Below are 18,054 nucleotides of genomic sequence, written 5' to 3' on the forward strand. Positions count from 1 at the left end.
ATCAACAATGTCCTGGTGCCGCAATTCGATACAGCCAAGATTAATTTAAAATGTTTGTTGTTTTGTTTTAACTTTGCTTTCTTGAAGTAAAATTCTGTCTCAAGTACTGGCTGTATTGCTTTAGTTTTGGGTAGTTAAGAGTTAGGGATTGGAATTGGGATTAATTTTAGTTTCCTTTAGTAAACCCAAATAACTGCAGCTTCAAGTTGTTTTATTTTTTGCACCAGTGGAAAATTTTAGAGCTCTTATTTAACCAAGGCTAATTTAGAGTATTTTTCAATAGTCATGTTTGACCTTAGACGCGTACTATATCGGGTAATGGATTGTAGAAGAGACACAGAACAAAATTGCGCTTACTTTCTGACATCACGAATCGATGCTGTTTAGTTTTCCAGAACGGTTGTCTTCATTAAGCTTCTCTTGTTCCTATCTACATGTAACTTTAAAGCCAATTGAGAAATTTATATATGTAGTTTTCCAAATTAGCTCGTAGCCCTTTCCCCAATATAAAAAAAATGTGTCCCAACAACGATAGTTGAGAGTTTCAGACCAATCGGATACAACATTTTTGGGTCCTTGTTTTGAAGGGAGGGGTATTGTCCCCCCCCCCCCCCCAAAATTCTCGTATACAGGATTCACTTTGCCTATGGCTTCACGGTTCTAAATTTCAATCTGTTCAGGAAAAGGAGGCTATTGGTTCGTTTTGGCCCCAATTTCCCGATAAACCAATATTTTTTGCTTTTTGTGTCTGTGAATTGGGGTCCCTTCGGCCCAAACAATTTCATATACATTTTTCAAGCCAATCAGAACAAATTTCATGGTCCATTTTTAGGGCACTCTACCACCAATCTAATTTTTGTTTACGTAAGGGCACCTTGGTCAAGGAACTGTCAGGTACAAGTTTCAAGCTATTTGAAAAAGAAACGTTTTGTGGCCCTTTTTTTCGGGAGCCAGTATTTTTCTTTCTACTTTTATATATATATATATATATATATATATATATATATATATATATATATATATATATATATATATATATATATATATATATATATATATATACTAACTACTACTAACAACTCACCGCAGCACCAAGCCGCCTGAGGCAAACACAGCTACGGACGCTTCTCCTCCATCCTACTCTATTCAACGCCTCCTTTTTTAAACCAGCCCATGACGTTCCCATTTCCTGTCAATCTTTTTTTATGGCGTCCTACAACCCCAGACGAGGACGACCTGATTTCTGTGTAGCCCTCGACGGCTGGCCGAAAAGAACAATCTTCGGCAATCTGTCATCCTTTATCCGCACAACATGCCCTAACCACCTCAACCTTTCTTTCATTATAGACCTAGAAAGCGGTATTGAACCACATTTTTCGTATAGCCTATTGTTTGAAATACGGTCATTTCGCGATCCTTACAACATACCTTGCCAGCTGTCGGACATTACCCAGTCTTGGGAGGCTTTCCTTGCTAAAAAGGGCACAGGAGGGGGCTGGTTGCCTTCAATCACAGTTGACTCCTAAAAGGGATACTGGAACTTTCAATTTTAATTCGAATGAGCCCCCTCCCAAGTTTCCACAAACACCCTTCCAAATATAGTGGACTGGGAGAAAAACAAATAGAAAATACATTGAATACACATGGCTATTTGCTAAGATAATGCTAGAGCTTTGTCTCTGATTCGTGCATGGCAAAGGAGGTATTCGTGTAATTTTGATTCCCACGGTGCTTATCATGTCGTCCCTGGAGGCAAATTTTTCTCGAATTTTCAATTGTTCGAGTTGTTTTGGCTATCTTAAGATATTGATCTGATACCATGGGAGACCGCGGGGGGGGGGGGTACTTTGGGTGTTGAAGGGTGTCAGGATGCCCTTTGATTGGTTTCGTCCTCTAAGGCACTATAACTCAAAATTTTTCAATAGAATGATCCCTTTTCCCATTTTTTGCGACGATCCTCTCTATATGTTGACCCTGGGAAAAAGAAAAACACGTAGGGAATTCGTTAATTCTTGAGTCTGCCATCTCGTTGCCTTTGAAATGTATTGCATATATTGGACTTGTTTAAAACTTTCTTTTTTCCACTTACAAAAAATTAACATTGTATTCGTTTTCTTGCTCATTTTGTAGTTTTGTATTATGATCTATTTCTGGTTTTTATCACTATATTCGATAAAGAATCTGTTGAAATTCTCGGCTGCTATTTTCACTTCTAACTTATTTGTAATTTATTTATTCTTATTTATTTTTTAGTTAAACCCAAATGTAAACGCTTTCCAAAGGAAATTTGTTAACGAAGTGCGCAGGTGTGATGAGATGGAGAGGAAACTTCGATTTTTAGAAAAAGAAATCAAGAAAGCTGAAATACCGATGCTTGATACAGGTGACAACCCGGAAGCACCTGCACCACGAGAAATGATTGACCTTGAGGTACGGATTTTTGGTATCATTGACCTGCTCAGCGATTCAGAATCAAATTACAACATCATAGCCATAAATAACCACTTGCTCACTCTTGGAGGGAGGCGGGGGGGGGGTAACATCATGTGAAAATATGCACTTTTGCTGCTAATTTTTGATCTATGAGGCGGGTCCTTTCGAGGAATATTAGGGGTGGGGGGGAAGCTTCAAAATAAATTTGGAGGAAGATACAATTTATTCCAAGAGCAACTCTAACATCCTCGGGATTCCACACCTATTCCAACTTTGGTTGTGTGCCGAAGTTGAATTTCTGATATCTAATAATAGCTTTTCGTATTCTGAACATGCGTCTAGAGTGTTTTGTCATCTGGCAGAGTGGTATTCCGTCATTAGGAAGTGGGATTTGTTCATCTTCAATGAATCTGACTATCAAGCATGCTTAATTGTAGCCTATTCCCGACTTTTACTCAATAGGCTTCATTTTTGATGGCTCTTTTAGCAGGAAACTTAGTGTTCACTCCAACTACAATACCCCATAGCCTTGATTTATTAAAAAAAGGATAAAAACCATACAGAGCAGTTGCTGGCGAACAGGTATTGAAAAAGTTCCAAAGCTGCCAATAGCAGAATTCAGCAGAATTCTACAGGCTGCCAAATCTGCCAACAAATTTTACTAGGCCATGAAAACTACCAAGTAGCATTGCTGCTATTCTACCCCACTTTTTCCGTGGCTGCTGGCACATATGGTGTTGACAATTGCCGAGGTTTTCTTTTCTGGTTGTTTTTCACAGGGCCTTGTACGTAGCAAGCCTGTCCTACTTTTGTTTTATAGTTCCTCCACTCTTGATAGATAAGAATAGCTTTTTTTCAATCTTGTTATTCTTTTTAACACAAAAAGAGTTTATAGTGGTTTTGGATGTAAAATGAAGTGTTTGTCCTGATTTCTGTTGTAAAAAGTAATAATAATTATTAGTTAGACTAGTATTTACAGTAACTCCGCTTTCTCCTTATCTTTAGGCAAGAGAACTCAGTGAATTTTCTATAACACATACTGTATTACCTGCAGGTAATGCTGGTTTTTATATTTCTTAAGCACCTTTTGAGTTTTGTCTATTTCAGATTGATTTGGTAATTTCCTGTAATTTATTTCTTATTTCTTGGAACTTTTAAAAACTTACTTGACCATCTACAAAACCTAATCAAAGAAAGTGCATAAAAAAAAGAAACCAAAGCAGAATAAGAAGCAGCCATGCGGAAATCAGGAGGCTGGCAGAGTGTTGCGACGGTCCTAAAACCCAAAATGAATATAGTCGAACTTCGGAAAGATTTCAGAAAGCGCATTCTAGGATCTGGTGGTTTAAAGCTCGTTTTTTTCAGGTTAGGGAATGCTCTCATATTGCTTGGGTCACCTTTACTTTATTTTTTGATTGATCTGACTTGATTTATTAAGTTGCCTTTGGATAAATTGCACACGAACTGGAAAACCGCCTCTTGTCTTACTACTAAATAATTTTTATCTTCTATATGGAAACGTGATTAGTATTTCTGTTTTCTCGTAGATTGCATATTTTAATTAAGTTCTTCAAATGGCTGTGGACACAGTTCCCTGTAACGGTAAGGTTGGCCTCTTTGGTTGGTTACCTTGACTCTCAATTATATGTTTGTTTTATTGAATTGGACGAACCTTAATCCCAAAGTTCTAGCATCCCCAGAATTCTAGACCTAGGTTATGGAATATATCACACACAGAAAAATGTCTTTGGCTTTTTCATAGCTGGAAATAGTAAAGAACGAACCCCAGTTGCAGCTGACATCATCATATAATTTTACTGTAACGTCATCTAAAGTTGTCGGCTACCATTATCACGTCCCCCATTATCTTGTATACGAAGCTGCAGTTTTTTGTCAAAACTTGGTTTATTTTAAATATTATTTTTTTTAATTACAAAAATAATAGATCTAGCAATTTACTTCAAATTGAGCCATAAAAAGCTCTCTATGAAGTTCCAGTGCCTCGCTAGCTGTGGAGAAAAAAACATTGAAAAAAGAGGACACATCAGTGTTACCCAAGCAAAAAAGGTGATTTTCCTTGTTATTTAAGCCAGGGGCAGGACTGTAAGTTTCCTGTGTAGTAGTTAGCCATGGCGATTCCAATGGTGTGCTCTTTATTTTGACCTCACGTTATTGTTCAAATGTTATGGATTATTTTTTGAAATTCCCATAAATTTGTTGTCGAAACAACATTGTACTATTAAGACTAATTAAGATAATGTTTACCATTCCCGAATCAGCTAGAGATGACAATTTTATCTCAATTGAAAGTTTTTTTTAAAGTGTTTTTTTTAATTTTTGGTTAACTATGTGGTGAGGTTCGTCCTTTACCAGGTTGCAGCTACCGCACGATGGTAGCTGCAAAGTGTTTCGAATCTTCTGATGTTTTAATTGCTTATTAATTTCTCATTAAAGTATTAGCTTCAATAAAAACAAAGCTGAATAAAATTGCTAGCAAATTAGGGGTCAGTTCATGCAAAATTCATCCAATTGGGACTGCGAATTACATTCTAGTTTTTCTGAAAAAGTTTTCGTTACTCTACACATTGATAGTTTGCGCTAAGATTTATTTGAATTTTTTGGGTTCCCAACTTTTCAAAAAGAAATGATTTCAAAGCTTAAATATGCTTGAAAAGTTTGAACTCTCTTGATTTAAAAAAAGGAAAAAAATTCTTAACTAAGAGGTTAGAAAGGAAATATTAAGGTAATCCTTAATTACAAAAGAGTTGACTGGCTAGCCTGATTCCTTATGAAAGGAGCAAAGATTCAAAAACTTGGAAAATATCCACTGTACGAGTTAGGATTGCATTTTTTTCTAGTCTTTTTGCCATTTTGCAGTTTTTAATATAAGTGACAAAGGAATCATATAGCATTCCGATATTTAATTATTTATTTATTTTTATTTTTTTTGTATTGTTTGCTAATTTTTATTTGTTGTACTTCTGTTATGATTTTCTTGTTTATTTTTTTTTTCATGGATTTCGAAAATCGAATTCGGCCCTTTAGGGCTTGTGATAGCAATTTCTCGAAATAAATATCTCTATCTCTCTAGTCTTGTCATTAGTAACAATATGCAGGTATTTATTGTGTCCCACTGCTATCAATTCCGGAGATACTACCCCTTCTCTCCAAAAAAGGGCATGGGTATCACGTTCCAGAAGAAAAACGGGTTTGCTATATTCAATATTGAATGTGATTTACCTTAAACAGTGAAAATTTTGATGACTCATTTTGATTATTTTTTTGTCAATAATTTCGAAGTGAACATAGGTCATTTAAAAAGAAATGTGTGAGGCAAAAAGGTCAAGAGGGCTACTACGCGGGCTGTAGCGGTAAATTCAAATGGGTGAAATGTATATTTTGAAATGTAATAGTAATCGAGTCATGTACTGGAATTTTCTTCCCTGCAAATAATAATAAGAGGAAATAATTCAGCTCAGATTCTTTTTTTTTTTTTTTTTTTTTTTTTTTTTTGTGCAAGGGTTCAAAAATCCGTTTGTCATGTTGTATCCGTGAGGGTGAGGGTTCTCCGCTTGCCTTGATTTTTTCTATAATATTTTTCCAAGTTATACAAAGCATTTGGAAAAAAGTTAAAAATATGGACTTCTTTTTCCCCGAAAAATTCTGTTTTTGAGTTTTTTTTTTCTTACGTTAGTTTTTTTACTTTAAAACCGCCTGCTTAAAAAAAACAAAACAGAAAATATAGTCGTACCATATGCTACTAGTGTAAAGAATATGTGATAATTCTGTTTTTGGGCAATAGTAGACTTTAAAGCAAAATCCGTGTATTTATTAACTAGTTTATATTCTTTTAATTTTCGTCTTTTTTAGGCATCGTTTGAGAAACTTGAGAAGGAGCTACGGGAAGTAAATGACAATGCCGAAACTTTGAAAAAGAATTACTTGGACTTGACGGAGCTTAAGCACATTCTAAGGAAAACCCAAACATTTTTTGACGAGGTGATTTTTCTTTTCCTGGTCTTGATAGCTATTAATTATGTCTGTTTAGGTCTGTTAATAAATTCTTTTCACTGTCAAAGTGATGCAAATTTATAAAATCAAAGAAAGTTCAAAATCAATTTTCAAAAGTCCTTTATTTTACAAAGGTCATTTGGGAATTAAAGAATGTTTTGAGATAGCGAGTGAGCGCGCCGGTGTTGCCGCCTGCTCTTTGGTCTTGGGTTTGTTTCGCCTCGGTCTTTCACTAACCGTGATCTGCTTTGGTGGGTTATTGCTCAAATCTGTGACTTTGAAGCGGGCAATACAATTAATGATCCAGCTATTTGTAAGGTTCGTAGTAAAATAAGACCCTTGAATGCAAGAAAACTGTGACCAAATAAAATATTCGGACACATAACTGAGTGTATATGGAAATGTGATGAAAAAAGCATCAGTTCGTAGTCAACTTTTTGGTCATAGGCTCCTATTTGCACATACAGCCTATGTCAGGTCTATACTCGAATATTGTTGTCCTACTTGGAATCCTAAAACTCAAAACACAACTTGTTTGTCAGAGGAAATAAAAGTTGCGGAAAACACATCAATAAAATAATACTGGGAACCCGCCGCAGCAAAAACGAAAGTGTCCTTGAGTTCTCAAACTTACCTACTTGTTTGATCAAAGACACAGTTTGATAAAGCGGTATTAGCAAACGAGAAGCACCAATCTATTCTCCATCTTCTGCACCAATCTGGAGGCTTACCAGTCACCAGAACAGACTACAACATAATGGGAATCAAATACCATATCACCTCATTCAACTTTTAAGAGCAGCATAATTAAGCGTCCATTTTTGAGTGTTATGATTGTTATTTAAATAAATGAATGCGAACACATAGAAGTATCGCGTCATTTTTAACAAAGAATAGATGAATATACACGGTGGAAGATGTTAGGGTCGGCCTTCTTCAAATTGGAAGGAAAACACAAAAGAATAGGTACGATTCACAATTGACTGGTTGCAATCGCTCTTTGCTTAAATTTTAAAGTCTTTATTGTACCAAATTTATCTATAAAAAAAAAAAAAAAAAAAAATGCAAGATCGGTTTCTAAATGTTGTCAGAAGATCACAGAAACAAGCATATAGGAGTCTGAATGACTTTTCTCACCCACTGTCATAAGGGTGGTGATGAGCTTTTGGACCACATTTTTACTGTTGATGAGACTTGAATTTTTCACATCACTCCAGAAACAAAGCGGCAATCACATTCCCCTCGAAAAAGAAAAAAGCCAAACAAATTTTGAGCATGGGTATGTATTGGGGATCGGAAGTGTTTTTCTCGTTGACTACCTGCTGAGAGGTGAGACTACACATGCAGAGGCCTCCTGTAAGACGTTAAACCGACTTCGCCGCGCGATCCGAAACATGGCCACGCAATGCTGACCAGTCACCTTATCCTTTCTACAGTAACGTGCATCCTTACTCAGCTGCACTTGTGAAAGATTTGCTTCAGTAGTTTAAGTGGGAAGCCTGGGTATCTACCCTGCAGTCTAGACTTATCCCCCCAGGGAATGTTGAATGGTTTTTTGGTTGATTACTGCTATAACAGTAATGATGAAGTTAAAGAGGCTGTTAATTACTGGTTCAACAGCTTGTCAGCAACTCTGTATTGAGAAGGCTTAGAAAAACTTGTAAGACTTTATATAATAAGTGCTTAAATTTTTATGGCGATTATATAGAAAAGTTACCTAAGTATCAAATAATATCAAAATAAAGTATCATTTTTTTTATACCAGTTAGTGAGTAATGCAAAAACGTTCTTTGCTTTCCGAATGACCTCGTAGTAAATATAAATAATTAATAGTCCGTATTAAAATTAGGTGATTTATAGACCACGGTAAAAATAATGATTCAATAAATTGGACTAAAGTTTGTAAAAATCGGTTTTGGATACAAAAATTGAAAGTTCTGCAGTGTCTATCGTAGACTGAAAATCCTATTGATTGGATTTATATTTGTAGTAGTTATGGCTGCGATAATAATTGTCCAATACAGTGTGACCTTACAAATAGGAAATTAATTTAGTAATTGTAATGACAGTGTGTAAAATGCCAAAATGTTACTTTCTGAAATAGAAAGGCGGCATGTCAGACTATTTCCCTTGCAATTCTAAATAATCTGTGTATTCAAACTATTATTACGTTTCCTATTTCATATTTGCTAAAGTTACGTTTCTGATTTTCATGTAATTGGTTTTCTAGATCTCTTTCTTTTTTAGTCGTATGATTTATCAATCGGGTTAGATGAATCGCCTAAAAGTAGTCATGAGTAATGATTAATAAACAGAGCGTAGTTGTTTTAGATGGAATTTAAGCATTATTATGAGTAACATTTTTTGCTACAAAAAAATGCCGCTGAACAGATATTTTGCTGCTATTTCTGGTATCAATAATTTTTCTATTCAATACCCAAATTGATTAACTCAACCTTTGAAATTGGTTTGCATCAAAATACCAGTTTGACTTTTAACTCTGTATCACGTAAATCTCAATACAAACTCATCCGTTAGTTTGTCTTGCCCAAATTCATTTCTTTAAAAACAAAACTTCCAAACAAATATTAAATCTCTCTTAAAATATATAAATAAGCCCTGTAAAAATGAACATGCATGAAACGCTGTGAAGCAAATCGAAGCCTTACACATAAAAAAAGTTGCATATATAGTTTTTAATAATGTTACTTTCTGAAATTGTAAAAGAAAAGTCTGATGCATTTACCAGCAAATCTATTGATAATTTTTAGAAAAATTCAATTGCTTTCTGTGTAAGAAATTATTAGATTTTGTCTGTTAAAAGGTAAGCTCCTCCCAAAAAGAAGTGGAGTAGTAAGCAATAAGTGTGTTTAACTCGATAATGTGTTTTGTCTGTTGAAAATAGAAGTAGAATGTTAAAAAATGAAATCTTACTCTTTTTTTAAGAAGTGCTTATTGTTTCGTGGTAACAATATGTGAAATGTTTCTTCACTAAAATATTACTCAAATTCCAAATTTTCAATTCCAAAATTTTTGGTAAATTAAACTCCTTTAGTCTAACATTACTTGAAATATAATTTAGAGATTACTCTAGACTACATAAAAAGAACGAGCATCGTAAAAGTTTCTGGGTATTGAAATCCTTGAAGGATGATTTTTTCGCACCGGAAGATAAATGAAATAATAAAATTATTCGTTTTCAGTATTCGCAGTGAAACCTCTCAAGAAGAAGTATATTCTATTTATTTTTATTGTTATTCGTAGTAGAACTTCTCAGTGAAGAAAGAGAAGTTATAATACTACTACTACTACTACTAACAACTCACTCAAGGAGCAAGTCACCCGAGGCAAACACAGCAACGCACGCTCCTCCATCCCAATCTATTCAACGCCTCCCTCTTGACACCCTCACAAGAAATCCCATTTACTTTAAATCTTTCCTTATGACATCCTCCCACCCCAATCGGGGACAACCTGCTTTTCATTTGGCCCTAGACGATTGGTCAACGAGGACAATTTTAGGCAATCTGTCATCCTTCATCTGCAGAACCCGTCTTAGTCATTTCAACCTTTCTCTCACTATTTTCCTAGAAAGCGGGATTCAACCACATTTTTTGTAGAACTTACTGTTTGAGATACGGTCAATCAGCCAGGTGCCCAAAACAATCCGTTGGCAGTTTCTCTGGAAAACATCTAGAAAACTCTCCTCTGCTTTTTGGAGTACCCACGCATCAGAACCATACTTGACCACTGTCATTACTCTAGCTTCCAATATTGTAATTTTTGTTCGCAGACTTATCTTCCTATTCTTCCAAACTTTTTTCAACTGTGAAAAAAAAATTCACCCTGGGCTTTGGTTATTCCACTTCTAAATCTTTACTTCGCCCATCGTCTTTACTAGTAATACTACCTTGGTAAGTGAAGCTGTCCACTTGATCAATCTTTTCGTCACCCAAAGTCACCTTTTCACATCCACTTATTCCTAGTCTTAGAGACTTAGTCTTCTTAACATTAGTTTCCAAACCTACTCTTGTACCCTGAACTCACAAGACCTCTAAAAACTCATTCAATTTGCTAACATTTTCATGTAGGATGCTTAAATCATCAACATAATCTAAAATCATCAATCTGCTTCCGCGGCCTTACAGTGGAATCAGGGTGGTCCTTTTAGGATTTTCGGACCTAGCCAAAACCGTGACTGCTAACAGTGCTACAGGGTGACTTTGAGGAGTGGCGCCCCTCGAGGAAATTATAGCCTTGTAAACGACGCAGCATTTACGCTGAGTTCTGATTCTGAAGTAATAATGAAAAACCTGAAATTGTGTCTTGCGTGTTATGTTTTCACCCTCAATAAATATATTTGGATATTCAAAGGCTCTGTATAGCTCTTCCCTAGATCTGAGTGCTCCATGTCTGAAACTTGTTTCTTGTATTGACCGAAATGCGATCGTGTCATTTACTAATGTCACCGTTAACCAATTTTAGAAATAGTACGAAGCAGTTTCGCACTCGTGTCCGGGACGCTGTCCGTTCTTAGGTTCGATTATTGATGCTCAATTTCAACGTTCGCTGTATTATGTACAACAGTACATTGTTCCAAGAACTGATTTTATGTTATATACAACTAGCGCTAGTCTTCCTGTTTGCTTGTTTAAGTGGCCTATATTTATGGTTTTAATTGGTTACTAATAGTTTTTTTTTAGAATTGGTAGTATCTATTAGTTGAGTAGTATTGAGTTTTGTTTTGCTAAATATGTATTAACATTGGTTTGACGGTATTTATTTCCATTCAAGTACTTTGTTAAATTTATATTTGCTTTTGTTTCTTATTTTGTTTGCTTTGTTTTGTCCTTCGATTGTGGAAAAATAGGTTGAAGATAAATATTACGGATCTTCTCAGATGGCTGAAACAGGGGCGGAAGACGAACACGTGACTCTACTGGGAGAGGAGCCTCTTAGAACTGGAGCACAAGCACTAAAATTAGGGTAATCTTCAGTGTCAGCTTTTAGAGACTCGCTTATCACGCTGCTTCTTCCAATGTAATGCCCTTTTAGAAACTGTGCAATTCTATTTATTTTTGGTTTGCTAAAACGAAACCAAGATCTTGATATAATTTTTGTAAATACTGGTTCGTAAGGAAGGCAAATTTGTTTCTCCCCTCTACCACAAAATCAAAGAAAAGGAGTGGGCGCTTATTCGGCATAAAATTTTACGTAGATTTTGTGCCATTTTTGTGTTAAAAAAGGATGGAACTAACCGCCCCCCCCCCCTAATTATGATAAATATATTATTTGTTTTATCGCTGTGTTTTATGTTAACAAGAGAATTTAGCGTCTGGGACTACTTTCGGAGCTTCTACCAAAATTGAAATCTTCCTGGCGTGTAGTTTTTTTTTTTTTACTCATTTGTTAATCTTTGAGGAGAAATGCATTTGAAAAATAAGCCAATCTCGTTTGACATTGACATGACTTCCTTTAAGATTAAATTGATAGAGCCCAGTAAAACCCCCTAAAGGAATGGTGCATGAAAATGTTTAAAGTTGGAAATGTCTTTTTTATATATAAATTATATTTATGAACATTTGTTTAATATTTAGATTAAGAGCTGGCTGTTAGCTATGACGTACAATATGTATTGGTCCTATTGTCTTATGCTGCTCGCATTTGCTTAGAAAAAACCTGTTTACATGTGTAGGATTGTCATCGAAAAATACCTTATTTTTAAAGGATTTTTTTTTATATTAAAAAGTGACATTGCTAATCGGAAAAAACATCTTTCATGTGATATTATATTTGATCTGTGGTTATGCTTTTTGAAGCAAAAGTTTCAATAGTTTAGAATCCGAAATTTTCGGCACAAATTCGTAGTGGCTATGTGCAGATTAATTAACTCTTTTAGTCAAATTATTTTAGTATACTGCTCCCATAGCATGTCCAGTTGCCATCCCTACTTTTTTTACGCTAGTATTATTGTGTTATTGGATGTACTTCCACACTTCCGTATAGATGTTTGTTATTCCTACATTTATTCTTTTGTCTGCACTCTTTTCTTAGATTTTGTTTAATGGCTTTTTTTGTAATGGCTATGCATTGAAAAAAAAATAATGACAATTTGATTGGAATATTATATATTAAACTAAAACCTAACTATTGTTTTTGAATGCACTAGTTCACAAACATACGCGTAGTCCTTTTAAAGCAAAACGCTGAATCAAGTATATGCAACGTTAGCCAAATTGGCTGAATTGTATAACTTAGTCTAGTCGCTTTGATTTTGTTTTTTTTATTTATTTTTGCTTTTATTTGTTTTTATTTTGAAGCGTGAAACTCTGCTTGAAACAGAAAGTATGTCGCGAGCATTGATTCCTGAGGACCAGCTTGCTGGAAGGCCCGGTGTCCATCTCGGGTAGGTATTTTATGGGGAAATTTGGGTATTTCAAAGGAAAAATGAAAGCATTTCTTGGTTAATTTAGAAGTTTGATTTTCTTTTCTCGTTCTAATATTTTAAGTTAAAAAATCCTACTTTTGTATGTCAGTGTTGAAGTGCGATATATAAGCCAATAGCTGCCTCTTTAAAGTAGAGGTAAGAAAAAAGCAAGGCTATCTTGCAATACTTTGGTTGCAATCTAGTAGGGAAGTACCAGCCCCGTTTTATTACTTGAATCACAGACAATCAAAACTGAAGAGATTATTGGCTTAGGCAATTTTTGGCGATAAATATTTTCTACTATTTAGTATTTTAGCATATAAATAGGCGAATATCACTTGATAATCTCCTACTCTAAAATATCCTAAGGAGAACTAAAATATGTAGTTGATAAATTTTCAGTAATTATACTCTGCATTCCATGTTAGAATTTTGCAAAAGAGAGATGAGTATTTAAGAAAAATTCTGGTGTACAAAATTGTTAAATGGCGCCGAAAAAGTGAGAATGTTGAAAGTCGTTAAATTAGTCTGAATCATTTATGATATGAATTTAAAATATTACAAACTTTTTTTTTTATAAATAGTTTGTTTTCGTTATCTTTCACTGAATTTAGTAAGGTTAAGACGCAGTGCCATATCCAGGATTTTCTTTCGGGGGGGGGGGTACAAAAAGGAGGGGGTTCACCCCTCCCCTGGATACGGCCCTACTCAGACGTCTAGAATCTTTGTTGATGTATCTAGACATATAGCAAATAGTAGGAAGCATAACTAAAAGAAATATACGTTTTAGAGATAGCCAACGGAGTTAAAGAGGTGGCCTAAGGTAAAACTGGTCAAAAGAAACTAGAAAGTAAATTGTGCGAAGTAGTTTCTTTGCAAATTACATTATCAGGGCGTAAAACTGAGAAAATAAGTCTGCGGCTATTGCAAATGTCTTTCTAAAAAAAGCTAGAATTATTGGGGGGGGGGGTGTATTTCAGTCATGGTTGCATACTTACTTTTAAATGCAAGGTTTAAATCCTTTCATTTTTCCTTTAAAAGAGGTTTATGTGTGTGTGTTTTTCTTATTAGTGCTGAGCTTTTGGATGGACTCTTAGGTTAAAGTGATTTTTAATTGAAAATATTGATGGCGTTTAAATGACACGCTCGTGCTTACGAGGTGAAAGATAAAAAAAATGTTAGTAACCGGTCAAATATTTGTAGTCCCAATTCTACATGCCATAGGAACCTTTTTTATGTTCTTCTAACTTTTCTGTTTACTCAATACTTGTTTTAATTTTCATATTTACATTTAAAAATTAAGGAAATTAAAAACAAATTTGTTGCATTTTTTTATATACGGCATAAATGGTAATAATCCATAATGCAGGGGCGCTGAATCCAAATTTCCTACAAGATCCATGCTCACATCAGCTAGCGTGAAAAGGGTCTGGGAGATAAGCGACTTTAGCGACTTGGAACTTTGTGTCTAAGAAGAATACGAATTAAAGTTAACATGTGATACACCATGTTTTGAGAAACCCCAAAGAGCATAACAAAAGATGAAACAACAGTAATAATTAATTAATAACTGGATTTCTACTACTGGATTTCTGGATTATAACCAAATGGTTAATATAATATATTATACCAATGGCGTATAATACACCTTATCTTGATCTTATTATCTACTCCATTTTCTTATTTCATATGTTATAGTGTCATTTTAATGTGCAAAACCGCCAGGTAATAGAAATTCATGATTTCTCATTCTTAATTGTAGTACTTACAAATTGGTTTCCTTAACTTGTTGATACAGAGGGAAAATAAAAAGAAACGAAAGTTTTTTGATAATTTATCCTGTTGTCTTACAAAGCTTTTCTGCTGTTTCAATGATTCAAAAAGTCCTGATTATTTCTTGTACTCAGCTGATGTTGATTTAGCTTTGCATTACCCAAATTAGATTTTCGTATTTTGTGGCTTTGGGTAACTCATGGCTCTGGCGTAAGTGAGGAAATTTATCTTGTCAACTAAAACATTTGACATTGTTTCTAACTCCTTATTTAGCATAGTTTATAAGCAATGATATTTAGTGTTTTTTTTTTAACCTTATCTTTGATTTTTAAAATTTTCTTTTATTTTGTTTTTAATTTTGTTGAATCACCTTCCATCGGTTTACAAGTTATAAAATATCTTTGCCTGAAAATCCATACGAAAGTATATTTAATATATTCATAGAATAGATTTATGAGTTTCTAGCTTACAAAGGCTTAACCAGAATTCCGTTTCGAATCCCAATAAAACCTCTTCGTCCGATTGCTTGAAACTTACACCGTTAAGTTCTTAGGCTTTGATAACCCGGATGCACAAGGAAGAATAAAAAAAAAACATGAAACTCTAAGTCTCTGGGCCTAAGGCATGAGACTATGCGGCAAAAAATTCAGTTTTGGGACAGAGGACCTTAAACCCCAAGAAAACGGTTCTTCCTTTTTATTTTTGAAATATTGACTCCTGCCGATAAAAGGCCGAAAACTTTCCTCTTAATGGCTTAAAACTTAAACCCATATGTTTTTGGGCCAACAGAACCAAAATTTGTTTGGGGGCACGTTCCACCAAAACAGCTGTAAATTCTTGGGCAAAGAGAAATCTAACGCATAAATTTGGAATTTGTTTTGGGGCAAGTTTCCTCAAAAATGCCCAAAAAACTTCTTCGTCCAATTAGCTTGAAACTTGCATCGTTAAGTCCTTGGACTTAGGGATCCTGGACGCTGAAGGAAGAATAGAAAAAAAAATCTGTAAGTCTCCGGGCCAAAGGAATGCAAATTTGTAAAAAAAAAAAAAAAAAAATCCATTTTACCAAATCGGACCTCAGACCACTGGAAAAATACTCATCCTTTTTCTTTCTGAAATATTGGTTTCTCCCGATAGTGGCCTAACAATTTCCTTTGGATTGCTTTAAACTTACACCCTTTTCCTCCTGGCCCAAGAAAACCCTTACGAACCAAATTCAATTTTAGGTTGGGGGTAAGGACCTCAAAAACTAGCGCATAAATATTTTTTGATTGGCTTGAAACGTATTACAAAAGTCCTGGATCAAGGGGATCAAATTTCATAAAAAAGAAAAAAAAAAATGATTATGCCAAGTGTCCACGCCAAGTGGCCAAGTATCCACTTGGCCAGAGCCAAGTGGCCACTAATATGCTAGAAACATTTTAATATGGGGGTATGGGCCTGTATCACAATTGCAACCCAAAAGGGGCCAAAACTATTTCTTTCTCTCGGCTGGAAACTTTTAAGGATCTTTGCCTTGGCTAAGAGGACCACATGTTTTTTTTTGGAGAGGAGAGGGCGTAAAGGAGCCCGTTTGTGGGCCGAAAACCTTGTTGTCCCTGATCAGTGTGAAACTTGCAGTTGTAAGTCACCGATCCAAAAAAGCATTATATAAAAAAAATTGGTTCGAGGGCATGATCTCTTAAAAATTGGGGCCAAAAAGAACCAAAAACATTTTTCAGCTCAATACTTACATCCTTTAGTCCATGGGCCAAAAGAACTCCAATGCGAAAGAAAAATCGGATAAACAAGTTTTTCCTAGAAAGGGCCAACTAGTCTTTTTCTGACGGGATTGCAATTTAAAGCCGTAAGTCCGTGAACCAAGTCGAATCTAATGTACAAGAAAAATTTAGTTTGGGGGCATGATCCCCCTTCGGAAAATGGGGTCCAAGGAAGGTCGAAGTATATTATTCGATTTGCTTGAACTTAAGGATTGCTGCCTGGCTTAAGGGAATTACATATTCTTTTAGGGAGAGGAGAGGGTTTGGGGGCCTGAAAATGGGTCAAAATACCTGCTCTCCTTGATAAGTTTGAGACTTATAACCTAAATCCTTGTGCGAAAAAAAATGTTGAGCCAAATGGGCCAAATAACTTTTTTCTTTTGAACGCATGTTTTGAAAACCACAGATAGATCTTTCTTTATCAGCTTTAATACTACGTGTTGACAGGGCTTTGGAAAACTGTATGAAGACTCAAGTTTTTGTAAAATAATTTGTATTGATTTGTGACGTCAGAAACTAGGTGCAATATTCTGTGTTATTCCTATAGTCTATCACTCGACTAGTATGACGCGTGTATGGTCATGTAAAATGTCACCTGCTCTTGAAATATGCTTTAGATTAACTACACTTGAATGAAAGCTATGGCTAGGAGAACCCTCCTCTACCCGCCCTAAAACAACATTATTCTTCTCTCAAAACTTTATCTATAGCATGTCTAAATCTAAAAAGTATCATCATACTAAGTAATTTGCAACCTACAGAAACCAGGCTAGTGCTCCTATAATTATCACACTCGTGTCACCTTTCTTATAGACGGGTTTAATAGATTTCGTAAAATCGCTTGGTACTTCCTCTTTTTCAAAAATCATATTCATAATCTTCAGTTACTTATTTTAACATCATAACCACCGTATTTAGGAAGCTCATTAACCGCACTATCAGGATCTGGGGCCTTAATATTTTTTAATCCTTTTAGTACTGTCAATAATTCTTCCTCACAAAATAAATCTTCCTTCACATCAATAGTGTCACAAACTTTTTCATTCTTTTCTATATGTTTTCGTGTAACTCTGTCATGGTTGAGGACATTCTCGAAATGTTCTATCCAACCCTCTTTAACTTGTTCCTTATCACTAATTGTGGCCCCGTTCCTATCTTTAACTGGGACAAATCCATATCGACTATTCCCTCTCAATTTATTAACATGCCAGTACACTATGTTACTATTATGTCGTCTGGCTGCATCTTCTAGGTCCTAAAATCGCTAGGTACTTCCCCTTTTCCAAAAATCATATTCATAATCTTCAGGTGCTTATTTTTAGCATCATAACGGCCGTATTTAGGAAATTCATTAAGTGCACTATCAGGACCTGGGGCCTTATTATTTTTAATCCTTTTAGTACTGTCACTAATTCTTCCGCACAAAATAATTATTCCTTCACATACAAAGTGTCACAAACTTTTTCATTCGTTTCTATATGTTTACCTGTAGCTCTGTCGCGGTTGAGCACATTCTCAAAATTTTCTACGTAACCCTCTTTAACTTCTTCCTTATCTCTAATTTTGGCCCCGTTCCTATCTTTAACTGGGACAAGTCCTTATCGGCTATTCCCTCTCAATTTATTAACATGTCAGTGCACTATTTTACTATTT

At 35.1% G+C, this 18,054-nt stretch overlaps 1 protein-coding gene across 3 annotated transcripts in view; it reads left to right on the plus strand.

The window, feature by feature from the left end:
• Vha100-1 (V-type ATPase subunit a family protein Vha100-1) overlaps nucleotides 1-18,054 on the plus strand; it is a 91,160-nt gene that overhangs the window by 16,459 nt on the left and 56,647 nt on the right. Inside the window, exons 3-5 of one of the 3 annotated variants that reach the window (XM_089099343.1) lie at nucleotides 2,254-2,430; nucleotides 6,304-6,432; nucleotides 11,315-11,430. In XM_089099343.1, the coding sequence (XP_088955469.1) occupies nucleotides 2,254-2,430; nucleotides 6,304-6,432; nucleotides 11,315-11,430 (422 nt within the window). Of the gene's footprint in view, nucleotides 1-2,253; nucleotides 2,431-6,303; nucleotides 6,433-11,314; nucleotides 11,431-12,764; nucleotides 12,851-18,054 lie in introns of all 3 variants that reach the window. The other 2 variants (XM_089099345.1, XM_089099344.1) reach the window with 2 other exon arrangements.

This window comes from Artemia sp. Qi Xiang Cuo, chromosome 13 (genome assembly GCF_049724085.1).
Source record: "Artemia sp. Qi Xiang Cuo chromosome 13, ASM4972408v1, whole genome shotgun sequence".
In the NCBI taxonomy this organism is placed as follows: domain Eukaryota; kingdom Metazoa; phylum Arthropoda; class Branchiopoda; order Anostraca; family Artemiidae; genus Artemia; species Artemia sp. Qi Xiang Cuo.